The 18,017-nt window shown below is 40.0% G+C and overlaps 1 protein-coding gene across 1 annotated transcript in view; it reads right to left on the bottom strand.

Moving 5' to 3' along the window:
* Positions 1-18,017, bottom strand: part of ABI1 (abl-interactor 1) — a gene marked incomplete at its 5' end in the record, with an annotated part of 55,684 nt that overhangs the window by 21,010 nt on the left and 16,657 nt on the right. The window contains one exon of the mRNA XM_010018619.1: positions 8,422-8,598. Within this exon, the coding sequence (XP_010016921.1) occupies positions 8,422-8,598 (177 nt within the window). The remainder of the gene's footprint in view (positions 1-8,421; positions 8,599-18,017) is intronic.

The following is an 18,017-nucleotide window of genomic DNA, read 5'->3' as shown; positions in this document are numbered from 1 at the left end:
TCTTTCCCTCCCTTTCACAGTGTCACTCAGCACTTATGGTGAGTCTTTCCACCTCCTCCTTAATCACTGTTACATTCTGCCTCCGCTGCAGTGACAATACAAATACCAACTTCTAGCGATGATTCAGGAATCTTTTCTTCTTCCACATCATTTCACTGCTAAGTACTGTTTAACATACAAAACCTATATCTGAAGTCCAACAGCTTTTGACCTTTATTCCTGTCTCTACCACTGTATCAGGTGAGTTTCATCCCTTTTGCTACCAGTTAAACAATATGCAGATACACACACTTCTTCATTGTACAGAAGAATTAGTAACTGTTGTCATACTGCTTTCTGTAAGTAAAAAGCTCTGTACATGTTTTCTCTGTTGCTGTCAATATAAACGAGTGTCATATGGGCAGGAAAACACAGAAGGAGGGAACACAAAAGGACAGGGATTCTTACGGGACAGGAACTCCTGATCCAAAAGACAGAAGTAAGGGAGGAAAGCAAATGAATCAAAGTGAGATGCACAATGAGGCTATTCAGTAATTTTTAATATGCTAATTAATTAGGAGACATTTTCTTGTATTTATTGGCTACGCTTACGAGGTCAACCTTGGTGCATTTCTTGGCTTGAAACCCAAATTTACTGCTTTCAAAGCAATTAAAAAACACACTTGGAACTAGGAACAGTTGAAGCAGCAGGGTCTAGACTCACTATGATTTTAAGAAAAATGGGGGGGGGGGGGGGGGGGTGTGTTAGAAAATCAAAAGGAGAAGCAGGTACATGTTTAACGTAGGTTCAGGCTTCTCTCTACAAATGCCTCTAGGCCAGGCAGTAAGCAGGCAAAAACATCCCCACCACCAACTGCCTGATCAGTACCGAGAAGGTCAGAATAAGGAAGGAAGAAAGGAAATGCAGGGCATAAGGAAGGGGAAAAGCAGCATGCATAAGGTTCATAGCTTCAAGAGGGAAGAGGCTGTTTCAAGAGAGACCTGACATAAGAGATAAGAATTGCAAAAAGAAAAGACCTTAGTCAAATGCAGAGCAGCACTGAGGAGCCCTGCAGAAGCTGTAAGGAGCACGACTCCCTTCTCCCCAGCTAGTTGTACTATTGTACACGCAGCAGTTTTCAGCTAGATACCAGCATCCTGGATGACGTACACACCAGAACAAAACCAGCTTGCTGGGGATGCTTGTGACGCTGAAGAGGAGAACTAGACAGATCAGGGTGTTCCAGAAACAAGATAACACAGTAAGTATCAGCATTGGTTGTAATTTCTTGCAAGCATCATAGCAGAGAAATGTTTTAAAGCAGCAAGCAGAACAATTTTGTCTTTCCAAGGAAAAGCCACTAACCGTGTGGCAGCCCTGGATGAAGTTTTAAGGGTTGTCACAGAATTAAGAGAAAGAAACCACAGTCTTGGGTTCAATAAATAGAAGTCAACCTCACTGCATTTCCAAAAGCTCACAGACAAGGCAGTGGCACATCTGCTTGGTTTTGACACTGCGGAAGAGCAGGTTGGCCGAGGACTGAGAGCCAGCAGCAGGCTGGAAAAGGAGTAATGCAATTAAGGCAGTGGGCAAAACAGGTGTATGCAACAGCTGTGCAAGGCATTTATCAAAGCCAAAAGTGAAGCTGCTTCTGTAATGGATGCCAGGAATTCAGGGCACCTGGACTGAGAATTTTAGCTGTGGGTATGGAGAGGACAAGCAATGTTTTGAGACAGTCGAGCATTGACTGTATCAAGTAAGAAGCTTATTTGATTAAGGCAACTATTTTGGCAATTCCAGCATGCTCAGTTCTGGTAGTCTGAACAGTAAAAAAAAAATACCTGCCTACAAAGGCAGTACTGCAGGTTTCTGTGACCGAGGCCAAAGGGACAACAAACACCAAGAACAGCACGAAAGGGTAGGTGTGAGGCAATGAGAAGTATCCACTAGTAGCCAAAGGATGTCAAGGCATTTGAGGTACACAGTTGGCTGGCCTCAGGAGGCAGCCATCTGTTTTTAATAGCTTCCATGCCAAGTGACAAGTCATAGGGGAACATTAGTTATGTTCCTGAAATGTCATGTTCATGGGGAAACCTGAAGTCTACTTCCGAGTCATAAACTGTGTTTGGAAAACTAGGGGTAGAAATGTTGCACACAGCTCATTTATGTGAGGAAATGTATCTATCAGCACAGAAACACAAAAGGCCACTTGCACATAGCAGCAAAATCCTTATCATGCTAACACCCAGCAAGTTTCTCCTGCACATTTCAGCTCTCAACTCTATAATTTCAGACTGCAGAAACTTCAAATCTCTGTGCAGGTTGGTTGCACTTCCCCTGCTGTATGTTGCTCACTATTTCTCCAACTCCTGCATTTAAAGAGCCAATTTCACTCTATATACCCTGCCAAACTTAGGACCACTGAAAACAGTCATTAAAGACCATCCAGTATAAATACTGATCAATGGAAACACAGGTTTAAAGACTGCGTCCTCTAATCTGCACTAATAGTAAGTGTCTGACAAACTCAGAAGCTTATTATGTATGCTCTGTAAAAGTAATAACCAGCCTCAGATCCGTTACCTTTGACCAGTAATCACAGTCATCAACTGCAATAGCAAAAAACCCCATGATTGCTCTTGACTCTTTAGTCAACCTCCCCTTTTACTTGAAAAGGTATTTCCTCTATTAGTCAAGGGAGAATTATCTGAGACACCCCTACAGAAAGGCAGCTGGCCATAAGACGTAAGTACGAGTATGTATCTGCAACTAGGCAATTCAATCGCCCCATAGGCATCCTCATAGATTTTTGAACAAGATTGCCTGCTGTCTTTTATCAGTAGAGCAGTTTTGGAGTACCATAGGATGACACAGAGCAAGAAAACCAGCTGAAAGGGTGTTTGTACAGGAAGGTATGGAATGCCTGAGGAAAGGATACAGTAAATCATCAAGTCTAGAACATGGTTTCCTCACAGAAAACAAGTTATGGACTTAGGGAGAATATGCAACTGAAGATGTGTTCCAGAAGGCAGACTGCATGTGGGTGTCAGACACAGGGTAACACACTTCTGCCATTAGCTCTGTGCAGTTTTAAAGAAATCATTCCTGTGCCTCAATTTCCTTATTAGAATGGGTCAGAAGCCTTTTTTTTGTTATTCTTTATTTCCTTATAATCTATGGTAAAGGAGATTATTTTGAGAAAATTTAGGTAGTTCTTTCAAAACTGAACACGAGTAGGTATTTCTTCAGTGAAATTTTGACTTTAACTATAACCTCTCCCAGTATTATAGTCAATCCAGTAATTCACAGCCTTCTGTTAACATCAACCAGATGGAGCTTGTCAGTATTGCTTCTCTCTCCTTTATTCTGTTTTTTCAGCAATTTTCAAGTCACACCATTTAACTTTAAGATGTTTTTTATTTATTATCTATTTACATACAAAACCATGATAAACTGCTGTTCACTCAGCAGTCCTGTTCAGAGAAAAATACCTAGATCCCTGTCTTAAAATACTTCAAGCTTTTGAATTCTTTGAGTTGGCAGCAGAAATAAAACAAGATGTAAAAAAAAAAAAACAAAAAAAAAAACAACAAAACCAACCAAACCCAAATATTTTTTTTCAAAATTAGAAAATAAAAGAGACAGCAGAGTTTTGAATTTTCTTTGCAAGCAGAGAGGCCTGAAACCTTCATTGTATAAGATGACACAATGCACACTCCCAGTAGCAAGTGCCCTGTGAAAAGCATACAGTGTCACCACTCACAACAAAGTCATTAGAGCTGGCAACAGGAAGAGTTACTTTTCCCCCCAGAGAAGCATGCTTTACCCTACAGCAATATTTACTGTTTGGCCATGACCCCAGAGGGATGATGTGACATTAATGAAATTGGCAACATGACATCCTTTGAAGTGTGAGTGTCTCAACAGAGGCTAATACAGGGACAAAGGCAGAAGAGGCTTAGGTTCAGGATCCCTGTCTCACTTTGGTTTTATTACAGTGAATTATTTAAAAGTTAATCCTCAAGTGGCTAACACATAAAAGGTCTTATCCTAAAGGGGAAGCAGGCACAATTAGGTAGCGTGCCACCCTTACATCAGCATCTCATCTGCATTTTTGTTTTGCCAACGCAGATACAAGAATGAGGATGGCAGGTGAGTAAGGAAGGCTGAGAAGCCTAACAAAGGTGGGAGCAAGACTCTCTTCTCTAAGCTTAGTATTTTTAAGTGTTGGCCCAATCTCTGCTTTTTAAGGGAGTCCTTCCAATTTCCATTTGCTTGAGAAAGATTTCTGAATGCTTAACTCCTGTTTGACTTCCTGGGCTGGAACGCTTAATAGTATTAATGCACTGAAATGAAAGTGTTTTACAGTGATGAAATTCCAATTCTTCTCTTAAAACAAAGCTGAAAAGTGATCAATCTTCATATACAATTCAAGTTTAGTTTGGAAGAACTCTTAGTTCCATAAAACAAATTTGATCTAATTACAGCTATTAGGCATTTCAACAGCATGTATTCAACATTTTATCTGACTTTACCATAATGCATCATTTCAGCTTCCTACTTAGCTGCCATTTTACAAATTGCTGCAACTTCACCTGCCTCCTACTAAAAAACAAGAAAGATTGTAATTAATTAAAAAGCAAACTTCAGGGCTTTTAAGGCAGCTTCCAAGCTCCCTCCTCCTTCTCCCCCTCTTAAACTGAGGATTTTCTGTATGAGTAATTGTATTTGACCTATTTATTTGCTGGCACATTATTTTTTCTTTCACAAAGGAAGGGAAGAGAAGAAAGGAAATATTAAAGTAGCCTCTGCCTAATAATTTTAACCAAGCTCTACATAGGAAGGTAGGCTCTCACACCACAACAGCTACTCTTACGTACCAAGAATGACTTCAGCTACCTTCCCCTATCCCCAGAGGGTGACAGCTGAGCAACTACTTAACAGACCGGCAAAAATGCTTGCCTGTGTGTTTCTTGGAGCCATCCACACAGTATTTTGTTGCAAGGGAAAGCTTTCTCACTAGCAAAACAACTTTAAAAGCCCTCCTCATTCTGACTGATGATACCTTTGGTTTGAGAGGCATATATATATATATATATACACATACATTTAAAAAAGGTAATTTCTTTTAGAGACTTCATCTGTACCTGGCCTTGCAAAGACAAGGAGCAGGAAGTGGAGCAGCTGGGGCAGCCACAGAGCTTTCAAGGCTGAAGAAGAAAGCACCTTTGTGACCCTACAATCGTTGAATTGTAGAAACAACTAAGTTGGAAAAGACCTTTAAGATCATCAAGTCCAACCTTTAGCCCAGGACTGCCAAGACCACCACTAAACCATGACACTAAGGACCTCATCTACCCTTTTCTGAACACCCGCAGGGACAGTGATTGCTCTACAAAAGCTTTTCTACCAAGAATCCTCTGGAGGAAGAAACAGCTCTGCCTTCCAAGGAGGTGTCTCCCATCAGGGAGAAAACTTGTGATAGAGAGCAGCTGCTTATCATCACTGCCACCCCCACCCTCATCACCTGCCCCCACAAAAATTGCTGCACGCATGTGAGACAGAGGGAGGCACATAGAGCCCTTCTCTATGCCCCAAGAACAGGCATCTGCTTTTGCGTCCCCTCTACATATGCTATGAGAAGCATCAAACGCATACACAATGAAAATGAGCTGTGAGTATGCATCGGAGGTGTATCTGCATTTGCTCAGATGGAAGATAATATTTACTCTGAGGATTACCCAATCTTTTTTCTTTCCCCCTAAGTCTGTGAGACGTTATTTGTATTTTCATTTGCACTTTTTATGTAAAGCAATTCAGGATCACCCCTTAAAATATACTGCACGTTTTAATGGCATTTTTCCTAGGATCAGTATTTCATCAAATAAATAAAAGCAGAAACAGGCTATAATCCTCTTCGATTTCTCCTCCCTGTATTTTTCCTGTTTCTTTATCAAATCCTGCACCAGAACACAGAGAGTCTCATTAACAGCAATAAATTGTCATCGACAGGCTTCAGTGTTGCATAATTTTAAATTAATAAAATGTGTATCTTGTCAATGTATATCTTGTACTGTGTTTTATTGACAGTTGCCACAGCAGAAGACATTCAAAGACCTGCAAGTTAGTCAAATGGACAGTTGCTCTAGGCAAAACTTCAAACTTCTTTTCCTCTACAAAAAGATGGTTTCTAAGGCTTAATCAAATGTGCTGCTGTCCAGTTTTGGGTGTAATCCTTGGTCAAGAAAATAAGACTTAGCAGAGTCTGAAACATCTTCTAAGACCACTCTGGACAAGACAAAATTTGTAATTCAATTTATTGTATGCTTCCCCCTAATCTGTATGTTCAAGAGGCAACTCGAGATGCTCTGTATCATCTGCTATTTGTGCTGACTTCCAACAGGACTTGATCCAGTTTCTTAAGTTGTTTTGGTTTGATTTCCTTGTGACAGCACCTGCCATGTCTAGGTTTTCAGACAAAGTAAGCTACTTTCTTCAGAGCTATGATCTGTGTCACACTTGGAACCCAAGTAGTATGATGACTAAAATATTTATTTATGACTTCCACTACCTCAGCTCACTTTTCTCAACAGTGTGTCCAGTGAATGTCAACACTGGTGAAGGTGTCATATGCATGACAGCCACCTGGAACTATACACCCAAAGGCCTGTCTGGCACCTTATTCAGTTTGTGTAACGAGCCTACACAAAAAGTACCTACATCACTTTTCTACTAAGTGTTTCATGCCTTCCACAGACTTAGGCAAATCACTAAATAAAGAAACAATAGCAAGATATAATTTGTAGCTGACTGGAAATGAGTTCATAATTTGGTTATTACTGGAAGCTATTATACCTCTGAACAGAGCAAGTTTTTTAATACAAAATTAAACTACTAAAAGTTAAAAAAGCCTTCATACTAACAATGTTCCAGAAGAGCTGCCTGGAAATGGATAAGCAGGACCTCATTTTCCCCCACCCCCCAAACAAAGAGGGTCACCTTAAATAACGACACCAGTGCTCCTAAAAGCAAATAGTCACATTGGAAAAAGCAACTGCTACACCTTAATTTCAGCGTTCATGGATCAAGTGATCTGCTCTGAGCCTGCACAATACAAGCAGTTCAGCAAAGCTTCAACTTCAGAGACTAACAGTAATTATTCTACTTTTTAGAAGTCTTCTACAGAACTTGATCCCTGGAGCCCTTAAAAGCAGAAATCAATATCCTGACATGGAATATGTGGATTCCCATATTCTCTACTCCTAGAGCTATCTCCTCGATTGCAGACTGTTATGAAAAATTAACTATTTCTCTAACCCCAGTGTTTCTATTTTGCAGCACTACAGGGCATATCTTTCTGGCTTCAATATAGGGCTGTGTTTCATCCAGTCTGGCTTAAATTATTCATACAAAACAACCCTAAGAGTTACAGGTTTAGCACAGGTTTTGCTACAAACAATAAAAATCGAGTAATCCAAAGTCACTACATTAATTCGTACCCTAGAGCTGTCATGGTATAGAAATGCTTTCTAACTTGTGGTGGAATTAGATTCTTTCTGGGCACTTAGAGGGTTACTACAAAGCAGGAGGTACCCTGGCACTCTTTTCTGTTGAGTAGTTCTGAAAGATCTGTTCCTCAAGAGCTCAGCACAAAGGGCACATGATAGGCTGATCTAGCTGCACAACTGACTGACCAGAGCACATCAAGCTTAGAGGATACATGGGTGTTGAATAAAAGCTTTTTAATGGCATTCAAGGGAAGATTGTTGTGAACTGAATATACCTGGAAGGCCTCCTCTCAGGGGATACAAAGCTGTTTTAGTTATAAAAAAGAAAAATGTCCAGGGAGCAATTTAATTCACTTCAACTATGACCATATCAAGGGCGGCAGATGTTAAGTTATGACTTCTTTTATTTAGAGAAAAGGAAAATAAGGCTGTCTGAAAGCACGAATGAGAGTGAGACATCAAATGCCAGATTTAAATGCCAACTATCTGACCCTCGTTCTCCTGACCATCCTCCCAAAAAAACCCAACAAAAAAAAAAAAAAAAAAAAAAAAAAAACACCCACCCCACCAGCCAGTTTCCCTTTAACAGATGACTTGATTTTTCTCAACACTGAAAGAAATAAAGGGAATGGCAGAGACAACTTAATCAGAGGAGGAAGGAGTGATAATTTTAAAAGTCAGTCATGCCTTTTCTGACAAGTCACTAGCCTAAGATCATGAGCGATTTTTTTCAGACACTGTGACTACCACCGAGAGTCACAAGGTTATGGCAAACATTGCTCAAAACCTGCGTTTTGCTATTTAAATGTTTGTGCATGGGAGCATATGAAACCCATAATCCTTCCTACCATAAAGGAATTAAACATTTTAATGCCCCAACCCTATCTCCTGATCTGTGTTACTTGGAATCCTCAAGTGTCCAGGTATTCTTACCTTAACGCCATGGCCAACATCATCCAGCACCGTGTAGTCTATAGGTTTTCGAATATACCTTACAGGACGCTCCATGTTCGCTGGCGCTATAATTTTGTGAGTTCTTGATGTGTTCTTATTGGTCGTCAAAATGCCTATCTCTCTGCGAGCGACCTTTTCTTTGTGGATGTCCACAGTCTAGATTAAAAACAAGAAAGCACAGGTTTCTTTAGGCATTTGCTGTTTTCTTTACAGAGCTATCTACATGCTTAGGTTTCACTGTTAGACAAAGAGTCTGAACCGAGCTAATGCTGCTGGAAGGATGCCAGTTTATTGACGAAATGAGTTTAATCTACATAAATGTTGTTTGAAGATTACACTAATGAAATAACCAATATTAATAATAAAATTACAATTATACATTACTGCTTTGACACGCTGAAGACACTGTGCAGATACAGTCCTTGCAGATTAACCCTCAACATTCCTATGACTGACACTAGTCATGAATTACTCCCAACTCTACAGCTGGGAAACCAGGACAGACAAGCTAAGCAATTTGCCTACAGCTCCAGAGGGGGACTAAGCTTGGGAAGTCTGTGCAATAATTTCTTTCAGCAAAGCCATCAGTGCAAATCAGAGTAAAAGTCTGCACAGAGAATGGCTAATTTCAGCACTGAGGCTAGTTTCAGTTATACTGGTTTTAGCAGCTTTACTAAAAGAATAAAACAGCCTTAAAGATGCAAGCAAAGGAATAAAAAAATGTGCTAAGCTCCACTATCTTATTAGAAAACACCTAAAAAGACCAAGAATGGTCAGTCCAGCAGTCTGCAAAGGATCAACCTAAGCTTCACATAGCAGACACGTGCTTCTACATGCAATATAACCACCACTTAAACCCAAGCTGAAAGAGTACAAATCAAGCATCAGATACCATAGGAAGTCCTACTTCTAGAAGCCTATTTCAAGATTCTGGGATTGAATTTACTGTTTTAGGTACCTACTAGAACCTCAGGATCTTACTGTAGGAGATGGTATCTGACAAAAAAACAAAACAAAACCCCACTCTAAGCGACATTGAACAAAACCCATCAAGCCATCATTTTTTCCACTAAGGAAAATAATTTTGTCTGTAAGCATCGATTCCTCATGGAGACAGTCATGGAAACAGAGAGTAAAGGTTCAGAAATAAAGTCCTTGTCCATCAGTATGTCTCTAGAAATGGCCTAATCTAAGATGGATATTGTGATGTGCGAGGTTTTGTTTAGAGAAGCAGAGTCACAGATGAAACACAAAATGCATTTATATTAATCTAGTTCTGTATGAGGCAAGACGAAAAAAAGCAAGGTAAGCATCCTGAAAACTGCCATTTCTAGGAAAGCCAGCATTGAGAGTTCACTATAAAATGCCTTCAGTTGAACTGTTTTTTTCATTAAGTAGTGCACACGTTCAAATACTCTTAAATACTCCTGAGCAAGTACAGAAAGAAACAAAATCCTCCTTAACAGCTTTGATACATGGCATTGCATTGTATACATTGCAAGTGGGAACACAAGTCAAGAAGCACCTAAAAACAGTGATATCAAGGAAGCTTGTTTTCACAGCTTGAAGTTAAATAACAGGCAACTTTTAACATCACAAAAGGTGTTATTTTCTTTTTTCTTTGGAAACACACAGAATCAGAGCAATGCAAAACATTAAGTGTATATGCCTGCATCAGCTTATTTGGAATAAGGTAATTAAATATCCCAATAAAGCTTTGGAGCAAACTTTATTCTTCTAAATGCTCATGCTCTGAAAAATCCCAAAGTCAGGAACAAAAAGTACCTTTCAAATGAGACAATCCTATACATCAAGCATTTACCACTACTTCAGTTTAAGAGATCAGCTACTGCACCTATGTTTGCTCTGGCAGACAATTCCACAGACAACAGAAAGAAGACTGAAGAAAAGACTACCCTTACTTTTTGAGCTTCAGCTATTATTTGTTCTTTTCCTTTAAGAGACTAATATATAGTTATTAGTTCTGACTTACAGTTTGCTTTCAACAGGATCAAGAAATATTAGCTGAGTGCTGTGCTACATGTTCCAATTCCTCCAAACAACCTGAACCCTTTTGTTCAATGATAATACCAGGTCTCGAACTAACTTACAAAACTCTTCAATAACACACAACTCCTCGTATTTTGTAATACATGAGAACTGCATAGGTGAAAAAAACCCAAAACTTTAGAGTCACTTAAGCAAGACAGCAATATAGGAGGATGAGGAGAGCGTCAATTTAAGGCAAATACTACAATGTTTTAAATAAGAATATTTTAAAACACTACTATGCCCCTTAAAATCTATGCTTCTACTTCATTTTCACTAACCTGCTGTTCTAATGTGGTTTTACTTGCAAATTCCTTTTTTGTTCAGTGGATGGACAAAAATGCATCTTTATACTAAGAGTTCTCGTTGTTGATGTGAGGAGAAAAACAAGAAACAAAACAAAGCCCTGCACAATACAAAGAGATGTATCTTCTCCTAGCAGGTAGTCCATAAAAAACTGACTTTTCCTCCCTGCAATGAACAATGAAAATTCCATAAATTACTAGAGCGGAGGAGAAGAAATTCCAGGAACAGATGCTCCATACATACTTCGGAAAATAACTTAAGTAATCTGGCAACAAATTCTTGTTAGCGGAAAAACCCCTTAGAACAGGAAAAGAGCATATATGAATTATATCAGACAGCGTAACCAAAATTAAATATAGAACAGCTATTTGCAAAGTCTTTCCATGGATTTCATGGAAGCACCAAGCAAAGAGAAGACTATCTCTATCAAAATGCAGAGCCAGCAACTTAGGGCACATGTGTAAATCTCGAATGGCATGCAGGCATGCCTGTGCTAGAGACTAATTCACTGTTCAAAGCAAATGTGACTGCAGCTCTGATCACATCTGGTACACTGGAAAAGCAAGGCTGTATTGTGGCCCTATGCAAAACAAAGGCTCCCAGCATATGCTTTGCCCAGAGCAATATACTGCCCATCAGCTACTACACAGCATGTTGTTTCTTCAAGATGACATTACTTTTTGTAGATCTATGAAGACTGCATATGTTATTGATATGTGATCATCAAGCAAAACAAAGCACATAAAAACCCCTAGAAATGAACAACTATTAAAATCTATTTGCATGATGTTGATGTGGAAGCTTATTGTCATCACAAGCAATGTCTTTTGCTTCCACAAGAGGAAAAACCCAAAAACACAAGCAATTTTTAGCAGGATAGCATAGCTATCCAGCCAGACAACAGTCAATTCCCAAGAGAGACAAACCACATATACCAGGTACAGCGAAGACAGAACGTTCTCAAAGCTTTGGCCATAGATGGCACTTGCAGCTGTGTGTGCTCTGATACGGTAACAAGACAGCTAAACAGTAGTTTGTGATTTCATGCACAAAACCTATTTTTAAACATCTAAGATGGAGAGGAACAAAGTACGGTAAACCAGCTTGGGTTAACACAGGTTAACAAGCTCTAGCAAACAGTCAGACCAGTTTCAAGTATGTCTGGCCTATGCTGAAACAAACAGGTAGCATAACTTAAAATTTGGAGGACAGGGATGGGATTCTCACTCCTAGACAATATAATCCAGCTAGAAAAAGTTGAGCATTGTACTGATTTGGAGAAGTAGGAGAAGAGGGCCCTTCCAAAAGCACACTGCATTTCCTTGGGAAGCAAATTTCAAGTAAGCCATCAAACAAAGCCGTAGCCATTACAACTGGGTGCTAAGGACCATACCAGCTAATCCCAGAAGCAAAGTTAAGCTTGAAGGTTGAAGGAACTGTTAATGATTAGCTGCATCTGCTATCTGTCTTACGCAAACCATATGTAAAAAAAAAAAAAAAAAAATCCACAACAGCTGATCAACAGGATGTAGAGTTAAAATTTAACTGTTTGGTTCCTCAGAAGTAGCCTCAAGGCCAACTGCAGCACAGCAATGACACAACAAATAGATGTCTTTTCTTTTCTTGTGCTGCAGATACTGCTCTACCCATGTGCTACAGTGTACAGTCCGAGGACACACACTTTACAAGAAACAGACTGTAGTACATTTGGCCAAGCTAATCTGAGGATATCTAAATATTTTAGTAAAGCCCACATATATTGGGATATTAAAAAAGAAAAGGGAGTGGGGGGACAACTTCAAGCTTTGTCAATCTTCATAATCCTAAACCACTGCAACTCAGATTTATAAGCCAGATACTGACACAGCCACTGCTTCTCTCACTAAATACACATACAGATGAGAGAGCAGGGATAATAAAGAAAATTAAAATCTCTATCAATTCAACTAAGCTAACCAGGCACTGCCAACTTCAGGCTGTCCTGAAGGACAAGACAACTCACTACACTATTTTCACAGACTGACACCAGTACCCTTTAGATTTCATAAAATCATAATAGGGTGGTTTGGGTTGGAAGGCATGATGCTTTTAGCTCTACAGTTTAGTTTTAGGTAGTCCTGTGAGGAGGAGGGAGTTGGACTCTGATCCTTATAGGTCACTTCCATCTTGAGATGATCTATTCTAAAGCCAGCATTATTGAAAAACAAGTTAACAGAGAACAGTATTTCATTCATTCCGTATCTGAGAGCAGTGAAATTCCCTTAATCAAAGGGCACTGCTGGCAGTATAAAAGAATAGCATAAGAAAAAATAAGCCTTTTAGTCAAAGACAAGCCAGTTGGAACACGAGATCTGATGTACCAAGTCAGGCTAGCAATCTGTCAAACATGGGTCTCCTTTCAGCAGAAACTGTGCCTGATGTTACACAAAATACTGGGTAAAGACACAGGTTTCAGATTGAACCCAGTCAATAAAACTATAAAATACATGAGACTGGTGGAGAGAAAGGAGTTTAGTTCCCTTGCTCATCCTCTGGGACAGTTATCTGGATTCCAAGTTTAGTTGTTTAGGTTTGAATAGGAAAGCTAAGATCTATTCTACTATAATGTCATAAACATTATAACAAACACCAACAAATATTTTCTATTAAATACACATTTTCTATGAAGTACTACACGCTCATATACCGACCATAAATTGTAGTAGGAACCTAAGGAAACAGAACTTCAGAAACAAACACTAAGGCATTTCCAGCATCCCTTAATAAAGTAAAAAAGAAATCACAAACCATCACTCTTTGTAATGTGTTTCTAGACCCAGCTTTAATATTAGCCTTTACTGTCATTCTCCAAAACTGCAGATTTCATTGTTTTGCTATACAGTTTACACAATGAGCTTCCCCAAAACAAAGAATCTTGAGGTTAAGAACATTAACCTGTTCATGTTTTAGAACAGATTTACCCCACTGCTACTTCCATATTTAAACATATTTAATTAGACTTTTTAAATGAGTTACTGTTAATTGAGTAACAGCACTGAAGAGATCCTGGATAACGCACATTGTACAGACTACCTGCAAGAAAGTCAGTCTGACCTACAAAAAGGACAATAAAATCACCAGCTTTAATGAGCTCAGCCAGACAACTAACTTCTTCAGGGAGAGCATAACATTTCATGCTGTTATTTTGTGAAGGAAATTCAAAAGAAAATGTAGTATATTCCACACAGGCAAATGTGAACATATTTATACTGCAAGAGAAATAGTCTATAAAAAAGATCTATTATTCATGGGTTCAAGGCACATCAAGCATGAAAAACACAAGAAACTCAAGAATTTACCTACAGAAATAATTTCACAGAATCAACTAGGTTGGAAAAGACCTTTAAGATCATCAAGGCCAACCGTTACCACAGGACTACCAAGAGCACCATTAAACCATGTCACTGAAGGCCCCATCTACAAGTTTTTGAACACTTTCATGGATGGCGATTCCACCTCTTGTCCAGGAGATTCGAAGTGCTAAGCAAGCCTGGCATCACTGCAGATGCAGAAGCAGAGTGCCAGTGCATCTGGCACCACTCCTCCTATGGGGATCTTCTCCAAGGTATGAGGCTCTGCTGGTGCTGGGAATTGTAACTGCCAATTCCACTGGCTAGAAACAGTTTGAATACCCCAGCTGTATCTGCATCAACTCATTTATAGACCAAAGCTGAGCAGCTTGGTGGGCATCTGCCTCTTCCTTGTTCTTCAGCAGAGACATTTGGTTAAGTTACCCAACCTCTGAGAAGCATATAAAAAACCTGAAAGAAACTTTGACAGAAGCACTGGCCTTTTACATCAATGACTGGTGGGGCCAATTCAGTCTCTAAGGTAGAAGACTGATGCAACATTTTATCATACCCAGTTAGTCATCAGTTGTGTGAAACTCAAATCCCTCATCAGCTCTGAATAAATCTTCATCTGAAGGTACCATACTACAAGCTTTATACTAGTTATCTTTCACAGCAAAAAAGGCGAACGTTCTCCTTACCAGCTCCCCCAAGAGATGAATTCAAGACATCTTTAACAGCTCCCTGGACAGGCACCAGAATCAAGGCTGCTAAAATACTGTGCATTTATCAGTCAATCCATAAAAAAAAAGCCAGTACTAGAAACAAGCAAGGGTTACTAGAAGAAAGGAAAAAGAAAGAGGTGCCTTTTTTTTCAGTTCCTCAAATTCTTTTAAGAATATAAAGATTTCAAGGCTTTATTATTTCACATATACAATCCTTCAATCCAATTTTCACTAACGCTACAAGTCAGCTGCCTGAAGACCAGTGTCAAATGTCATCTGAGAATCCCCAGAATATCCTGCTACACTTTCTGAAGCTACACCATGAAAGACACATCTGTCACCTCTGGAGCATTTAGACATCCAAGTTTCACCTTGTGTGCTTGCTTTGCACTTGGTACTGGCACTGTAGGAGGCAAATGAAATAGATTTAAGAGCTGTATTTCCAGAACTGCAAATCCAGCAACATTTTCTTGTAAGTTTATAGAATTTTCTCACACGTTCTCTTCAGCATACAGACAAGTTACAATAGTAGGACAGGCTCTCCAGAAAGCTTCATCTCCTGAAGTCCTTGTAAATCCAGGCCTCTTAAGGTAAAAGGCTATGGGAGCCAGATAAACCATGTCTCATGTAATCTGATATGTCACCTTCCTTTTCCTGCAGAGAGGGTCACAATGAAGAGCTTTTACAGATTAACACGATGAACTAAGGCCATCAACACACACAAAGCAACTTGCAGTCTATAATATATTTGCTATCAGAGAGGGAAAGGCACTGGACAGAACAAAGGCAAAATTATGAAAGAAATACTAAATCCTGTTTCCAGAGGTAAGACATATATGTAAATCCACACGTTTTATATATATGTGTATACATAGACAATATATAATTTTAATATATATAAAACACAGTGCTAACTGTATTTTGCTAAGAACATCTAACATCAGGAGGGGTTGAAAAGTGGTGGCAGTGTTTTATTTTGACAGTTTATCACAGGATTCTGTTATGTCTGAACACAGATTATATGCCAGTTCAATCCTATGGAGTTAGCTCTTGATTTAAGAATTTAAATATTTTTCTTTCTATCCACTAGCAGATTTTCTCCGATTCTCCTCACAATCACCATCAGCACAAGGCAGATGAGATTTTAGTAAAGGTCTGAAGGTATTTTCTACCTCTATAGAAGTATTTTTCCTGAGATATCAGGATAGCTGGGGGAGGGTGCCAGGGAGGGAAGTATACCATAGGTATCCCGTTTACCCAGGACAGTTTGCTTGCTGTATTGTTTTAGAATTCAGAAACACAGAATGTAAATCAGTAAAGCACATAGTCCACAGCATGTCCTGCTTTAGAATTACATTTCTTAAGCTGTACCAACCATTTCCATGCAAGGCATACTTTAGAAAAAATGATTCCTAACAGAATACGTGCTTGTAAGTGTTAAAATGTGTATGTTAAAAAAAAAAGGGGGGGATAAAAAAAAAAATGGGGGGGGGGGGGAGGAGAGGTGGATATTGATAAATCTCATTAAAATCCAAAAGCTGAAAAAAACAGCTAGAGAAACAGACTTAAAGCTTACTGGCCATAGACAAAGGAGTCTCACCTTTAGCCTTCTTGCTGTTAAAAAATTGAAAGCCTTTCTTCCAAAAGGAAGACTAGGATTCACTGAGAATTCGACTCAAAGACCCCAATTTCCAAAACACAATCTGTGAAGTGGCACATACACATACACCTATACAACAGCACTGAAAAGGAGAGGGAAGAGAGGTCTGTTCAACTAAAGGGTTATCTACATAGCTGCTTTTCTGAGTACCCTCTTGGCAAATCTAGTCACACATTCTGCTGGAGAAACTGAGCAGAAAGGGGACATAAGGCAAGGACCGATCAGAAGGGCTGGGAGCGGGTGCATGACATTCTAGGACAAGAATCAGAGCAAAGAAACCAGCCCACTCATCCAAGAGCCAGGCTTGAGTTCATGCCCAATTTTTCTTTCCTGGTGCCAACTGGAAATGGAAGGACTGCTATGGAGGACACGTTTTCCTCCTTCGGATGGGACAGAAGGAAAGAAGCTTTTCACATTATTCTCCAACAGCTACTTCAGAGCACATTCATGCAAGACACTGAGAACATAAAATGGCAGCTGAAAGAAATCAGTGTCACTTTTGAAATGCCACCTCACAGAATTAGGGTCTATAAATGAGGAGCATCTATGGAGAGATACAAGGGCATCTCCTCGCACCCTCACTCCCCACCTTCCCCAACTGAAAGGAAGATGATGTCAACACAGAGCATAAGGAGGGGATATCTGCAGGAGCATCTTTGGGAACAGGGAGAGGGATGTGGGAAGGAAGACAGACAGATGGCAACTGAAGGCACATGGAGTTTAAGTCCTACAGAGGAAGAGATTTTTAGCAGCTCTACAGAGGCCCTCATTATGGAAGGAAAACAGTTAAGACAACAGTCCTCCCCCCTCCACGCTGCTTTGGTGAAATGCCAGCAGCACTTTACTGAAGTTCACATAAGTATGGGGGAAATGGAACTTCAAACATCTGGAGTATGGAGGTCAGACAGTGCTGCAGAAGCAGCTGGCCCTGCATGCAGAAGGCGGCTGTCTGCCGGGATGTCAGCCGAGTGGAGGGAAGGGGTGGGATGGGTCTGTGGCTGGGAGCAAGAGCCTGGAAAACGGCAGATTGAAGTTCTATTCCTGGCTCTGCCAGACTTCCTGTGCTACACCAAGCAAGTCGCTTCGCTGCTTAGGCCAACCTGCAGCAGCTTTGAGAACAGACACAGACAGAACGTAGGTGGGCACAGGTACAGGCCACAGCTGCCTGCTGTGAGCACAGTGAAATACAGCGAAAGAGATACCCAAGATCTCTCTCTGTAAAACGGCTTCCATTGGTGCCTTGAACTGTTAGTGAAAATGCAGAAACGAGTTCTTGTGCTTTGCTCTACTACCAATTCTAACCGTTTGAGCAAACCAAATGTATATTAACTTCAATAAGAAATGCCCTGTGAACATTACAAAGGCAAGCCCTCCAGTGACCTCTAGTACATGTTCACGGGGAGTACAACATGATTTTTTGCATTCTAGCTATTTTTTGGTCTTTCAAATTCAACTGCTAGTTCAATTCCCCCTTCAAGAGTGTGAGTATAATAACCGGGGGGGGGG

The sequence above is a fragment of the Nestor notabilis genome, unplaced genomic scaffold, assembly GCF_000696875.1.
Source record: "Nestor notabilis isolate BGI_N333 unplaced genomic scaffold, ASM69687v1 scaffold13867, whole genome shotgun sequence".
Lineage (NCBI taxonomy): Eukaryota > Metazoa > Chordata > Aves > Psittaciformes > Psittacidae > Nestor > Nestor notabilis.
Note: the sequence above shows the minus strand (reverse complement) of the source record. Positions and strands in the feature narration are given on the sequence as shown.